This window comes from Lipophrys pholis, assembly GCF_963383615.2.
Source record: "Lipophrys pholis genome assembly, chromosome: 20".
Lineage (NCBI taxonomy): Eukaryota > Metazoa > Chordata > Actinopteri > Blenniiformes > Blenniidae > Lipophrys > Lipophrys pholis.
In genome coordinates, this window is record NC_137648.1 from 3,949,633 (window position 1) to 3,963,763 (window position 14,131).

At 43.2% G+C, this 14,131-nt stretch overlaps 1 protein-coding gene across 1 annotated transcript in view; it reads right to left on the reverse strand.

Moving 5' to 3' along the window:
- The window catches only part of drosha (drosha ribonuclease III), a 130,701-nt gene extending 116,811 nt beyond the window's left edge, over positions 1-13,890 (reverse strand). Inside the window, exons 1-9 of the mRNA XM_080489084.1 lie at positions 13,756-13,890; positions 11,606-12,452; positions 11,425-11,493; positions 10,057-10,324; positions 7,565-7,706; positions 5,186-5,346; positions 3,078-3,158; positions 1,011-1,097; positions 834-920 (exon numbers count right to left, since the gene is read on the reverse strand). Of these exons, the coding sequence (XP_080345210.1) occupies positions 834-920; positions 1,011-1,097; positions 3,078-3,158; positions 5,186-5,346; positions 7,565-7,706; positions 10,057-10,324; positions 11,425-11,493; positions 11,606-12,450 (1,740 nt within the window). The 5' untranslated portion in view covers positions 12,451-12,452; positions 13,756-13,890. The remainder of the gene's footprint in view (positions 1-833; positions 921-1,010; positions 1,098-3,077; positions 3,159-5,185; positions 5,347-7,564; positions 7,707-10,056; positions 10,325-11,424; positions 11,494-11,605; positions 12,453-13,755) is intronic.
- Positions 13,891-14,131: the final 241 nt, after the last annotated feature.

Genomic DNA, 14,131 nt, shown 5'->3' on the forward strand with positions numbered 1-14,131 from the left:
AACCCGCATCTAATGTCATTGGGATGAATCATAAAAGTGTTGGTTGGTTGGTTGGTTAAGACAGACTGGTAGACAGCTTGTTCAGTAGGTAGGTTGGTTGGTTGGTTGGTTGGTTGGTTGGTTGATTAAGACAGACGGGTAGAAAGATTGGTCAGTAGGTTGGTTGGTTGGTTGGTTGGTTGGTTGGTTGGTTAAGACAGACGGGTAGAAAGATTGGTCAGTAGGATGGTTGGTTGGTTGGTAAAGACAGACTGGTAGAAAGATTGTTCAGTAGGTTGGCTGGATGGTTGGTTAGTTAAGACAGACTGGTAGAAAGATTGTTCAGTAGGTTGGTTGGTTGATTGGTTGGTTAAGACAGAGAGGTAGAAAGATTGTTCAGTAGGTTGGTTGATTGGTTGGTTAAGACAGAGAGGTAGAAAGATTGTTCAGAAGGTTGGTTGGTAGAGGAATAGGCAGGTGGTTGATTTTATTGGTCGGTTGTTTCAATATGTGCCTCCATCCACCCCACATTTTCTTCTGGTGTTTACTGAAGACTCGCACAGTGTGAAGCTCACTTTGTGAGACGCACACAGTCAAGTACTAAACAGCTCCTTTAAGACGAAATGCCGGCAGAGAAGCGGAAAACATTACAGATCCTCCTTTGTTTCACCTCTGTGAGGATCAACACGACAACAACAGATAAAATAGTGAAAGCTCAATGTGACACAGCGTGGAAGCACCTGCAAGCACAGAGCGAGTAAACAGACAACTGCGAGCAAACAGGAGCATAACCGAGGAAAATGAGCGTACGGTGACACAGTGATCCATGACTGATGGGACGAAGGGAAGCTTACGTTAGTGAGCGGCGTGTGGGAGAACAGGGAGAAGCCTTCGAACAGGTATTCATGATCATCGTACTCGATCACCGTTGGTCTGTCGGTCTGGAACAGGAAACAACAAGATTCATATTCATAATCGATACTTCTGTGTTCATTCTTCTGTTTACAGTTTGATAACACGCGGACTCCTACCAGGAAGTTTGTTGGAGGTGAGACGGTGATCCTGTAGTGGAAGAGTTTGCCGGCGTTGTTGTTCATTCCGCGGCATTGTTTCACCGGCTGGAAAAGACGCGCAAACTCAACGGTGGACACACAAAATACACAAAGAAATCGGATGGTGTATCAGAGTAAACCGCTGCATCAATGATAAAATTACTTCAGGTGTAGTTACAGTATAACTTTAGAACTTTAACAGCACATATGACTTCACGTTTTTTTTCTTTCCCAATATCGCAAGCTGGAGTGTGCAGCGGGAGCTTTATCCACAGGGTGGAGGAGGCAGGCTATGTCCAGTTTTAACGTGTTCAAAGAAATTCATGCACAAAGTTATAAGTGATAATTTTACCACTCCTAATGATACAAAAAAAAAAAATAACAATAGCCACAGGAAGTAGATATATAGAAGGAGGCGAATTAGTGCGTCAAATTGATTGTCCTTTTTTTCTTATGCGACACTTTCTCACGCTTTGTTTTCTTAAGTTTAATGTGATCATTGACCAGTGAAAAGGGCAAAAACAGCGTGAATTTTCTCAATGCATTCAAGTGAAAAAGTATGCAAAAAGTTAACTGAATGATTTTAACAATCGCAATAGTGTGCAACGAGAGTATCATTCACTACAGGAAGTGTCAAGGGAGGAGAAGGCTGGACGACATGTCCCAACTTTTTTTGATACCTTAAAGGTTCCCGTCAATGTTTGTAGTTTGAATTCAAAAATTCGAAAAGCACAAATTATAACACAAAACTGTGATCCGTGTGCAATAGTATTAGTCAGGTCAACATGTTCAACCAACAATATGCAAACATTTAAGCCAACATTTTTCACAATTCTTCTGCTTTTCACTGATTTATTTCATTTATTATTCGTTAGTTTTTTTTCACAGCGAGTTGTTTGTTTTTCTTTTACAGCACATATAGTTCCCAGTAATATTTCAAAATGATTTTTAACATTTTAACGCCATGACCGGTTTCTTTCAGGAAAGATTTTCATGATGGCTGAACTATATTCAGTTTCAGCAAATGGAATCTTGAGATCCCCTAAAAGTAGTTGCTGTTAGATAACAGACTTGTACATAGTCTGTTGAGCTACCGCCAAAAAATGAAGAAGGAAGTTTCTCCTTTTATGATTGTTTTGTTATAATCCATCCAAACTTCTTTATTCTAATTCGATCCATATAGGAGATTTGTCGGGTTTCTCTCTGTAAAACGCACCTAGAAATGACTGTGTTGTATTTGGTTTTATATAGATAAAGTTGAGTAGAATAGGATTGTTACCCGTCACTAGTTGCTGGATTTAATTGGAAATCACTTTGTTTCCGCTCCACAGAATCCCCACGGACATTTCTTTAAGTACACCAGTTAATGAACTCCCGCCATGGCTGATTAGTAAAAACTTAATTGACGGTCTTTAATGAGTGTGACGGCGCCTTCAAATATACAATATCAACTTGTGAAAACAGATTCCGGGTCAGCCGAGAAGAAACGGGCAATTAGTGGACAAATGGACGAACGACTGCGTACGAGGCTCGTTTGTTTTGCCTCTGACGCAGACCCTCGGGGGTGGGGGGGGGGGGGGGGGGTCTCAAACCAACAGTCGTGGGACAGAAGAAGTGAGAATCGTCCTGACGACTACGTGCAATTACGAAGCGATCCATGGTTCCCATTGATCCTGATTCAAAGTAACACGTTTGATGAAACCAGGTGGGAGTTATTGCTCCATAATGAAAGAAAGTGAGTCATAAAAAAGTGAGATCTCAGTATGTGGGAGAGCACTAGATGATTCACTGGGAGACAGCAAGAACCTCTGTCACATCCTCACACGTGTAATGTCATCATTCAACTCTTTAAGTTGATGCAATCCGACTTGTGCCTTTAAATGTAATGAGAAAGGAAAAAAAAAAAAAAAGAAAAAACCTCCTCTGTGGAGAATACATTCACGCAGGCTGGGATGATGCCCGTCCACACCTTCCCCTCATCCTCCGCCGTGGCGTGGCACAGCTTCAAGGTTATGAAAAGGGTGATTTATTCACGGCGTGTCATACCTCCTCCCCTGGGTAGATGCTGTGGCGGATCCCTGTACGTCTGGCCTTGGCACTGCACTTACACAGGGGACCATCATTCATCTGGACAGAAAGAAAATACGGGAATCAGACAGGAGCCGTGTACGACACGCACAGACGCCGCTCCGTATCACATGTCTCCGAACCGCACAGTCCTGACCTTTATTTCTTTGAGTTTCCAGCTGTAACGCGTCCTCTGTGCCAAATTCGGGCCCGGTATGTATTTATTATCACCCCGGTGAAAGACCTGTCCTCTGAACGCGACTCTGATTCCAACACATTCAAGGTACTTTTTCCATTGTTCAGTGGAAGAACTCCACTGATTCAATTCTTGCTGAACACAAAAGGTATTTTAACCACTTTTGAAGTTATAAATGAGGTTGAATCAAAGACTCCAATCACGCCAAAAGCTCTCAAAAAGAAAGAACTGAATAACATAAGTTAACACATTTAGGCTAAGTAAGGCTAAAATGACAAAGCTTTATAGATAAAAGTTTACCCTAAGTTATACAAGCAATAAGTAAAATGGGATTAGTTGGAAAAGTTCCACCTTGGAAGCCGTTGTTTTTCAGTGGCTCCGACTTGAAAACGTCATATAAACAGGGACCAACAATTCGTTGCGATCTCACACGAGGGTAAATCACGGCTGCTTTAATTAACGAGACGGATTATTACCATTACAGACACTATTCTAGATTAAGTCATGCTTAAATTGTTATTAGACGTCTGACAGCTGATGGGACACAGGGCCTGCCGCAGCGCCCCCGATCTTTCACTGCTGCTGAACAACGGGCTCAAACAGCCTCGTAAATGTTTGCACTAAAATTGCCGTAAATTGTTGGGATGAGCCTGGAGCTCATCTTTATGCCTGTTATGGATGCTGTCTGTTCTGTGACTCCCGCTGACCGTGTTGGGAGATTCTCTGAGGGTGGGTATCTGCTCTTAAACACACACACACACACACACACTGAAGTGATGAAGCTCCAGCTTCAGTTTACATCTGCAGCTCGCCGACTGTCGGGCTCATTAAAGAGCTATTAGCCCAACGAGCTGCTGAAGCATCTGATCTACTCAGGCCACTTTTAAAAAAGAAAAGACTGCAGAGTCAGCACTTTTCTGTAGCTCCTTTACACTCGATGGGACCAAAGAAAAAACAAAAGCGCTCTATGTGATACCTCCGTGCAACGTTTCTCATCTTCTGTGTAGAGTTTGGGCTAAAATGCAGCTTTTGTTGTTAGATAGTTTGAGCAACTCTCCGATTCACAATGTGGAGTTTTAAGACTGCAGGATTACCAGTTTCCCCTCTTTAATGACACAAATGCAAAAGGTTTTAATCCCACTATTGATTTAAATTCACTTTGTTTCCTTCACAATGTATGTGGGTAACTTCCTTTTCCCACTTTAAGTGAATTGAATTCGAAATGCCCCATTTAAAAATGCAAATTAACCCATTAACGACCAGGAAAAAAAAAAATGGTTCAAATGTGGGAGTGTACCGAGTAAATCAAGGTGCTATTATTGCATGGGATTATAGACAATCTCAAGGAGGTGCCAATTTCTTTTAAATGAACTATGGCGTTTATTTGGGTTATCAGGTAAATGTGTTAGACTTAATTGTAGCACTGTTTTAAATAGGCTGACACAGACAAGAAGTGGTCCGTCTGGTTTTCTTTCACATGTAGGGCATTTCCCCCGCGGCGCTTGTGAGGAACAGCTGCATTTGTGGGATGAGCACTAGAGATGAGGGAGATTGTTGGGAAACTTGAAGGATCTCAACTCTCTGGCATTCGAGAACGAGGCCACGCGGCAACGTCACGAGTTAAGATGGAGCAGCAGCACTCAGCTCCTTAAAGTTTGTGATCACAAACTAAAGCTACGTATTTATTATAAAAGATTCTATATGTTTATCACTGCGACTGTTTGATCGTTTCATTAGTTCGCAATGTTTACAACCTGTTTACAAAAGAATTGATGAGAAACAGACTCTTCTTTGCATTTCATGGAGCAACGTTCCAAGCTGAGACACCGTCGGACCGACTTGACTTTAACGTTGACGACGAGGAGCATCGGCGAGCCTGGAGGTCACCAACCTGTCCGGGGTCGTTGTACCACAGCTCCTCGTGCAGCCGGTCGGGATGAGCCTTCTTCCTCTTGATCTCGGCGATGACGTCGAAAACCTCCGAGTCGGAGCTGCTGGAGCAGGTGCTCCCTTCTCCCTCTGACTCACACTCCGAGTCGCTGCTGCTGTCGCCTGAAAGCAAAGGAGCAACTGGGCCTTTAATCGCAGACCTTACCAGAGAGCTGATAAAAAAAATAAAAATAAAAAAAACTCAGACGGAGAGCTGGTTGAGTATTTAAGCTCGCCCTCCTTCCCCTCGATCGCTGCTCAGCTGAGCCTCTCGCAAAGTAATACCCAACACAAAGTCTCGCTAAGGCGGTCTGTCAAGATGCTTTCAGACTGTGTGCGCTCGGGCTCTGCCAGAGGAATAATCGCCCGGCTGTGCTGATGACACAGCAAAGTTTCAGAGCCGTTACATAATTTGCATTTACTTAAATGTTTCTCGAGGCAAACAAACAGTTTAGTGTGACTTACCGCTGCTGAATTCATTGTTTAAGCATCCCCCCCTTTTTATTGGGATTTCTCCTTTTCATGCCAAGTGCAGCTTTAAAGAGATTAAAAGAGCCAATGTTGACATCTGGCACTCGTCCTTTCTTTCGCTCTTCCTTTTTTTTTTTTTTCTCGACAGAGAAGTAACCTCACACCAAACTGGAGACGATAATTACCAACTCAGCTGAACGGTTTGTGGCTCTTGGCTAAGGAAAGCCTTCAGTTCTTATCAGCACTTTTCTTTAACTGGAGTACTGGATTGTGAAGTCAGTGCCCAGAGCCCAATATTTAGCAAATTAGATCTCCCCGAGTGAGATTTATATTATTGCAGTGCGGAAACACGCGATTCAGCAGACGGGCCCGCAGATAAGATCATAAACATTTGACTTAATCTCATCCTCGCCGCGCTGGGAAGACACCAAGTTTTCATGCATGTCAATGACAGAAGCTTATCAACAGATGACTGTGCTGTTGATTGCTTTGTGGTGGTCGCGTTAGTCCAGAACAAGCCGTGTGCTTGGAAAGGTGACGACTTTTGACCTGGAAAGATACGAGTTTCAATCGAGGATTCAATCAGCGGTTGATTTAAACATGCCCTTTATTAGTTCATAAAGCTTTTAACTGGCTCCGTACTAGCTGTTTCTCTGACTGGCTTTCTTTTTCCTGGTGTTTTGAAGTGGTGGTCTTTTCATTACGCCAACAGCCCGTTTGTATACATCACTATAATCACACGACTAAAGGGTGAATGAGTAAAAATAACAAAAAACGAGTGTTGTTTCCAAGGGCAAATTCAAGATATACCTTTTAATACCTTGTATTTTTTCTTTCTCTCCATGTAAATATTGACTTGTCAGAGTTTGTTGACAGCTTGATTGTCTCATTTGGCTTCTACTTTTTCCTAATTTTGCCGTCTCGACGTAAACCATCTGTTGTTTTGAGGCCCAAACGTGTTTGACGCAACTCAAACGGCACCTTCTGTCCTACGTGTGCATTCCATTACTTGCCCAATTTGGTATGTTTTCGGGGAGCTCACGGATGCGTAGAAAAAAGTAATGCCACTGGTGACCTGTGGGGGCAGCACTGTGCAGTATAACTCCTGTGTGACGAGTGCAATGCGGAGGAGAGACTGTGCGGATGTTTGCGGGGATACAAGCAAATGTAGAACATTACCTCGTCTGGGCATCAGGACCTATAAGTGCCTATAAAGAACAGCTGGTAGAAAGGCTCTGCACTGCCCTCTAGTGGATATTTTGTTTGGCTTAAAAAGTAAAGGAAGCATGACATTTGAAACACACATACCAATTTACATAAAAGGAGCAAAATTGTGTCTTAAGTCATTCAGTGATTCTTAGTGATGCTCATTCAACCTGCTCTTTGTCTCCTTCCCTTTATTTTCCGTATTGTTGACTTTGTCTTCTTCATTTTTGTCTTTTATAGCCTTCCTCTTTACCGTCAACATTGTGTCCTTTATCTTCTCATTGTGTTTTCTTTTTTGTACTCTGCCGTCTTTGTTTCTTTCTTCAACTTCCTGTGTTTCATTGTCGTCTTTGTCTTTTGTCTCCACCTTCTACTTTGGAACCTTTTTCTTCACGGTTATCGTCACTCTTATTCTGTGTCAGTTCTTTTCTTTGTTTCTAGCACCATCTTTTTCATAGACACATTTTTTATTCTTTTTGGCACTTGCAAATGTATCACTCTTCCACAAATTCACTTCCAGATTGACTTCTTTCTTACCTTTGCTGTTTCCTCACATACGATGGCATTTCATTATAGCATTCAGTGGCTCTACGTCATTATTACTTTCAGATTTCAAAAAGTTGCGTGGTTGTTCTCTTTCCGACTTGTTGCACGGCTTCATCACCTGGATCCTCGTCCAGTTTGGTTTTGGGAGGGTCCCATTTGGGCCGCGCCTCCTTGGCTCGCTCCTGGCGTCTCCCGAGTTCTTCCTCGAAGCGCTCGTACAGGTTCCTCAGTTTACTGGTGCCCACGACTGTGGAGTCCCCCTGAAACACACACAGGTTGGGTGCGACACGGTCGAAGTGTCAAAAGTACATGTTTCAAAAAAAAAGTATCAACAATGTGAATCCTGTAATGGTACCAAACACACGGATAACTACAATCACAAGGTTTTGAGTGAAAATGCCAAGTTCTTGCACTCTACTTTTTAGAAAAGCTTTGAAAACTATGGCCATTTACACAAAAACAGTAGAAACATTAAAAACTATGTAGGGTTCATGTTTGGCGATTAGTCGCTGCTGTTAGTTTTTTGGTGTGTGTATGATGAAACCACACACACACAGAGATACATACGGTGACTGACAACTCCAACACCACCAAGTCTCAGGAGAACATGGACTGGGAGTCATGGCGCTCTGAAGGCCGCCATTGTTGTCATTGTCCATCTACTCGCGCATGTGCAGAAGAACTATTCACTACGGCCGTGGTGCGCATGCGCAGGAGCAGCGTTTTCAAAACGTTTTGTTTTTTACCACAGAGACAGAGTGTTTTCATAAAGTTCAGAGCACGGTTGCCGCGTCACGCTCAAAACACAACAAAAGTTTTCCGTTCTTGCTTGAAAATGTCGTCGAATAAACGGGGCCTCAGTGACGAGACACCCGGTCAAAACCTTCCCAAAGCCCCGCCGTGGCCCCTTCAAACGTTTATCCGGGTGCTTTTGGATCTCTGGGACAGCATCGCGCCGACCTTTTCCCGTCGTCTCTCTTCCTGCACCCTCTGCCAGACGGCTGACCCGTCTCTCAGTAAAACTAAAGTGATTGTAAAGGTTGAGACGGAGCCGATTTAGCCTCCCTGCGTCTTTTCACAGCTGTGACAGGCGGGGTGTTAGCGTCAGCCGCTCAGAAGAAGAGGAGGAAGGGGAAAAAAAGGACCCAGAATTGCATTTGCACTCGGATCGCTGCAATTTCTGTGAGGGCTGATAGGCTAATAATAAATAATTGTCTCTTTTAATGACCTAATTCTGCCTTCATATCACTTCAGTCGATTTGTGACTTTGTTACAACGCCCAAGGTCTCGCTTCAACATTAAGATCTCCACTAATAGACTGGCTGCAGTGAGCTGAATAAAGAAGCGCCACTACTTTTGTGTTTCACTCGGTGAAAAGTCATGTGGCATTCAGAGCGTGTAATCCCTCAGCTCACAGTCCAGCACGAGGCCTTTGTTGCATATCATCCTCACTGTCTCCATAAACATTCACATAAATTCATTTAAAAGGATGCATATAGAAAAGAAAAAATTAGGATGCATGTTTTCTCTTTTGGATTGTAAAGGCGGTTTTAGCTTAATCTCTAGAGAAATACTCTCACACCAATTTACGTAATGCCACTTTTGTCCATTGGGTGGCAGAAGTGAGATGCAAGTTTGTCCGGCCCAGTCGGAGTTGTGTTTAGTTCTGATTGTACATGACAGACCGGATCAGATGGACCACCTGTAGACGCCCTCCTCATTACTTAAGGCCCACAAACCGATTTCCAGGAATGATCAATAATTAGTTTCACAAGTAATCGAAGAATAATGCTCATTTAAAGTTACAATTATTAAAAGATTTGTATATTTCTTGGTTTATTTCAATATAAAACTATCACATGTATTTGTTTTGATAGAAATTAGCAACATATAGTTCATCATTCATGGAATCAGCTGCAGAAAGTTGAAAGAATATTTTACAGTAAACGTGCCCATTCAATTTGACCTGTAGTGAGGATGAACCTACTGTGATAATCGTAATGATAAAAGTAGTTCATCTCTGCCTAAAAGGTCAATGTAGAGGAACGTCTTCACAGAAACATCGAGCTTAAACATCCTGACATATATGTGTCTTATTTACTCAACAGATAAATACAATTATCTAAGTACTGTCTTTGGTTTATGCTGCACCTTTTATCACTTTTACTTCATATTCTGGTACTGTAGCAACATTATGTTGTCATACAGTGACATCTAGTGGTTCAACATTGTATGTTTTTTTTGTTTTTTTATTAAATGGACTAAGAAACTAATCCAAATTATTATCCAAAACATTTTTACATTGTTCGACCATGTGAAGTGATTTACATGGTAATAATGTACCAAAGATGATGTTATTACTGCACAGAATAAATTAATAATATATGCATATTGCACACAAGGTAACAGTGATGGACATGAAAAAGTGCAATGTGTCAAATTGGGGGGGGCATTGCAGACTATAAAGTCCCACATCTTTAATCTAAAATGTGGGCTTTAAACTTGAATGAATCCACTGCAGAGGATAGAAGAGCTGAGAACCAGACGCCGCTCTGTGGTCATAATGTTGTGGCTGGTGTGTGTATATGGAGTACAGAAGAGGAACAGTACCACTTGGTCCATGGGGTCGTTGGAGTAGAAGTTCTCTGCATGTGTACAGCGGATCCAGGCCGGCTTCAGCATCTCCTCCTCCTCCTTCTCATCCTCTCCTCGATCCTTCTCCCGTTCTTTCTCCCGCTCGTCGGCGGCCTCGTCGGGCTCCCGGCTCCGGGCGGACGAAGAGTAGCTGCGCTCCCGGCCCGGCCCCGACGAGCTCTCGGACCGCCGGTCCTTCTCGTCCTCCCAGCGGCCGCGTTTCCGATCTCTGCTTGAGGAGCGGCTGCGACACAAAGGGAAAGAATAAATCTCAAGAGAGTTGTTCAGTTCTTTTTTTTTTTCTATCTGCACAAAAAACTTTTTTTTATTCCATTTCTCTTCAATCTCATTAACGGCCTCTTTGTCACCGACGTTCCGCCTTTTAATTTCATTCTCTCTCTTTCAATGTTCCTCACGATCGTGTCAGTTCTCTGACTTTTTGGATCTTTTCAGCACATTTTCAGTTTCCAATAAAGATTCTAACTATTTCAATAGAATAATCATCCAAATGATGAATGTCCATTAAAAGCCTCTTTTTGCTGACTGATCGAAGTCAGAGATGGGCAACCTGCGGCTCGTGCATGGCATGTTGCCCCTCTCGCCATACACTGTGGCCTACAAGCCAATATCCACACATGAATATACTACCAATCAGAATTACTACAAAATACTGCATTAATGAGGCCATTTCAAGATAAAAATAATTCAATACTTGCACGTTGTGTAAAATCAGAGATCTACAATAACGCATTTTCAATAAATTATCCCTCCTCTGCAGTAAGGATGGCATTAATGCCCATTGTGGCACAACACTGCCCCCTGTTGGACAAAGGGGAAACAAGTACCATTAACCTTCACATGAATGCAGTTATGTCATTTTTATAGGTAAAGCTGAGTTAGCGTTAGCTTTAGCATAATTAATGGTGCAAATTAAATCCATGTGTATGGCTAAAGGGGATGTGAGTATATCCCATATCATATGTACGGGATATATGATTGGATTTGCGGACATAATGCTTTTATACCTGGAAGTGACAGCCTCAGCTATTTTTTTTATCAGTATTTCAGACAGAAATATCAGAAAAAAGGTTGAAGTAATAATAATAAATGGGATTGTCTTTTTTAAGTTCTGTTTGCTCAGTTGAATAACTTTAGTGACTTTCCCGTAAGCATAAAACTAGTAAAAATTGAAGTGAAATAAAGAGGTGTTACTGAGATAGCTACCGCTTATGCAGGAGTTTTGATCCGTTTGATCCCTCCTGCCTTAGCTCTCATTCAGCTGAGATTGGATAAAGTAAGATGGATGGATGGATGGATGGATGGATGGATGGATTACTCATGTACCTTCGAGGTCTCTTTCTGTGCTTCTCAGGCGACTGGGACCGCCGAGTGTCTCTGTGTCGATGCCGCTCTCTGTGGATTAACACGGATTTATCAGAAGCAGAAGAAGAAGAAGAAAAGGAAGAAGAAAAAGAAGAAGAATTGCCATCACGTTCCTGCTTCATTTTGATAGCGCTGTACGAACCTGCTTCGGTCTCTGCTCCTGTGTCTGGGGGGGCTCCTCCCTCGGTCGTACTCGGACCGGTAGCGGCCCCCCTCCGGCCGGCCCCGCCTGTCCAGGCTCCGCCCCCGGTCCTTCCTCTCACCTGGAAACTCCATCTTGTGCCGGTCGCTGTGGCCGCCGTAGCCATAGCACTTCTGCCTATGGTCGTCGTGGCGATAGCCTCTCTCCGGAGACCTCCTACTGTCCGGGGGCTTCTCGTACTTGTACTGCCCCCCATGCCGGACGCCGTGGTCCGGGGGAAAGGGTCCGGGGCTTTGGGTATACCCGGGGTTGAAGGGGGGAGGGGGGAAGGGCGGGTGCGGGGGGTAATTCATGGAGTATGCAGGGTGGTAGCTCATGGACTGAGAGGAGATGGGAGGAGGAATGTTCGGGTGGGGTATTGGAGGCGGGGGCACTGGAGGCATCATGTAGGGGTTGTAGGCATTCTGGGCAGGCACATGGGCCCCCGGGGCGGGGCCGCCGGTGGGGCTCGGTAGAGGTGGGGGCGGAAAGTTGGGTGGGGGCTCGGGGAAGCCTTGGCGGTTGGGGGGCTTGAGGAAAGGAGGGCGCAGTGGGCACTGGCTCAGGGAGCCGGGAGTCTGCGAGGGGCCTGGAGGGGGGTACTGCATGAAGTCGCAGTGCGGGGACAGGTAGCCGCCGTGTCCGTGGTACCCCGAGCCACTTGGGGGGGCCTGTGAGTCGTAGTGGTACGGGGGGACGGGGGGCTGAGTAGGGGGCGGCTTCTGGCTGCTGCTGCGGTAGTTCTGAGGTCCTCCGTGCTGGCCTTGGGGGGCACCCCCCCTCAAACGATCCTGATGGAACGACATGGCTGCAGGCAGAAAGGCGAAACACTGTTACAAATATCATAGTTTTTCCTTTTCTGGGGACATTTTTTGTTACTCTTTTAGTCAAATACAATAGTATTGAAGGTTTTATGGTGATACTGTAGCAGTTTTCTGTTGTCATACAATGACATCTAGTGATCACAGATGGCATACATCAAAACTTTCCAACATGTGAGACCTGGTTGACACAATGTTTCAAGTGAAAAGGCATCGTTTTTGCTTTTTCTTTTTTTTCCCATAAAAGTTTCTCTGATTACACAGAAACGTATTGAAATGATTTACGTTGATACAGAAATGCCAGAAATGCTGAAAACAATTGATTCTTTTAGTATGCATTTAGTATGTTTTTAGTCATGTGTTGGTTTGCACATTTCCACTTTTTATGAAATGACAAAACAAAGTCAACGCAAATGGTTTTGATCGTGAGCTGGATTTTCTGATTATATAAATGTGCTGTTATTGCTCCTGTCTGTATGTGTAAATGTGAAGTTTTGAAGATGTGTGTGAGCTGAATTGTTTTTTTTATTGTTGAGTATATTACTGAGTTTCTTTCTTGATGTTGAAAGAAAATCATTAAAACTATGGGGAAATAAAACAGTGATGATCCTGATTTCATGATCTACTCCTTCAGTATTTATGATCTAACCTGCAAATTCACTTGAAACTAAGGATTCTTTAACCAAAAGGCATTCATTCATTTAGTGATTCACAGCAGAATATACGTTTGCAGATATCCCACTTGAAAGGCAATAAAACAAAAATGAAATGATACCAGGCATCAAGGAATAAACCCATTGCATCTACTGATAAACATTTATTTAAGCACCTTAATAGAGCATTTCGTCCTCAAGGTAAACTTTGAACAGCGCGAGACACTATTCATACAGATTAAACAAATACAACAATGGTAGTTTGGCTATTTCTGAAAGCCGATTATGTTAAAAGCATGCATAAATAAGCACAGGATGATACGAGATGGTATTAAAAACTAGAAGGTAAACACAAATATCATTCGTGGTTGAAAAACATCCCACAATTGCACTAATGTGAGCGTAATAAGAAAACTGGAGCGCTAAGACGGGTGTAGTTTATAAATATGAAAGTGAATACTCGGTAAACAACGAAATCCACTGTACATTAGATACCTTTATCAGAGAAAATAAAGAGTTTTAGTGGATAACAGTGATGAATTACAGCTAACAACAGCTAGCGCCAACAGCTAACATGTTAGCCAATGAGCAGGCGCATCATCCAAGGATAGGTATGAAAAAAACGAATTAAACGTACCTTTATAAATGGGTATGGCGTCCGTCTGAAGCGTATCACTCAGTCATCCTCTTTCGACTCGGGATTTTCTGAGAAAAAGTCCTTGAATTGAAATAAATATCCAAAAGTAGCTGGTGCAATAAACGTGTAGAGGAAGCTTGTGTTTCTGGTCGGAACAGTTAGAAGAGGGACACGGATGGACCAACCAGAGCAGGCAGGTAGCAGACGGCTGACCAATCACAGAACGGAGAGAGCTCACGGATGGACCAATCAGAGAGCCGAGTGAGTCTGAAGCTTTACCGTGTCAAGCGTGTCTGACGTCAACACAGCGATAGAAAATAAAATAAATCCAAAATAAAGAATAAAATGAAATGAAGATGAAAATAATGTTTTTTTT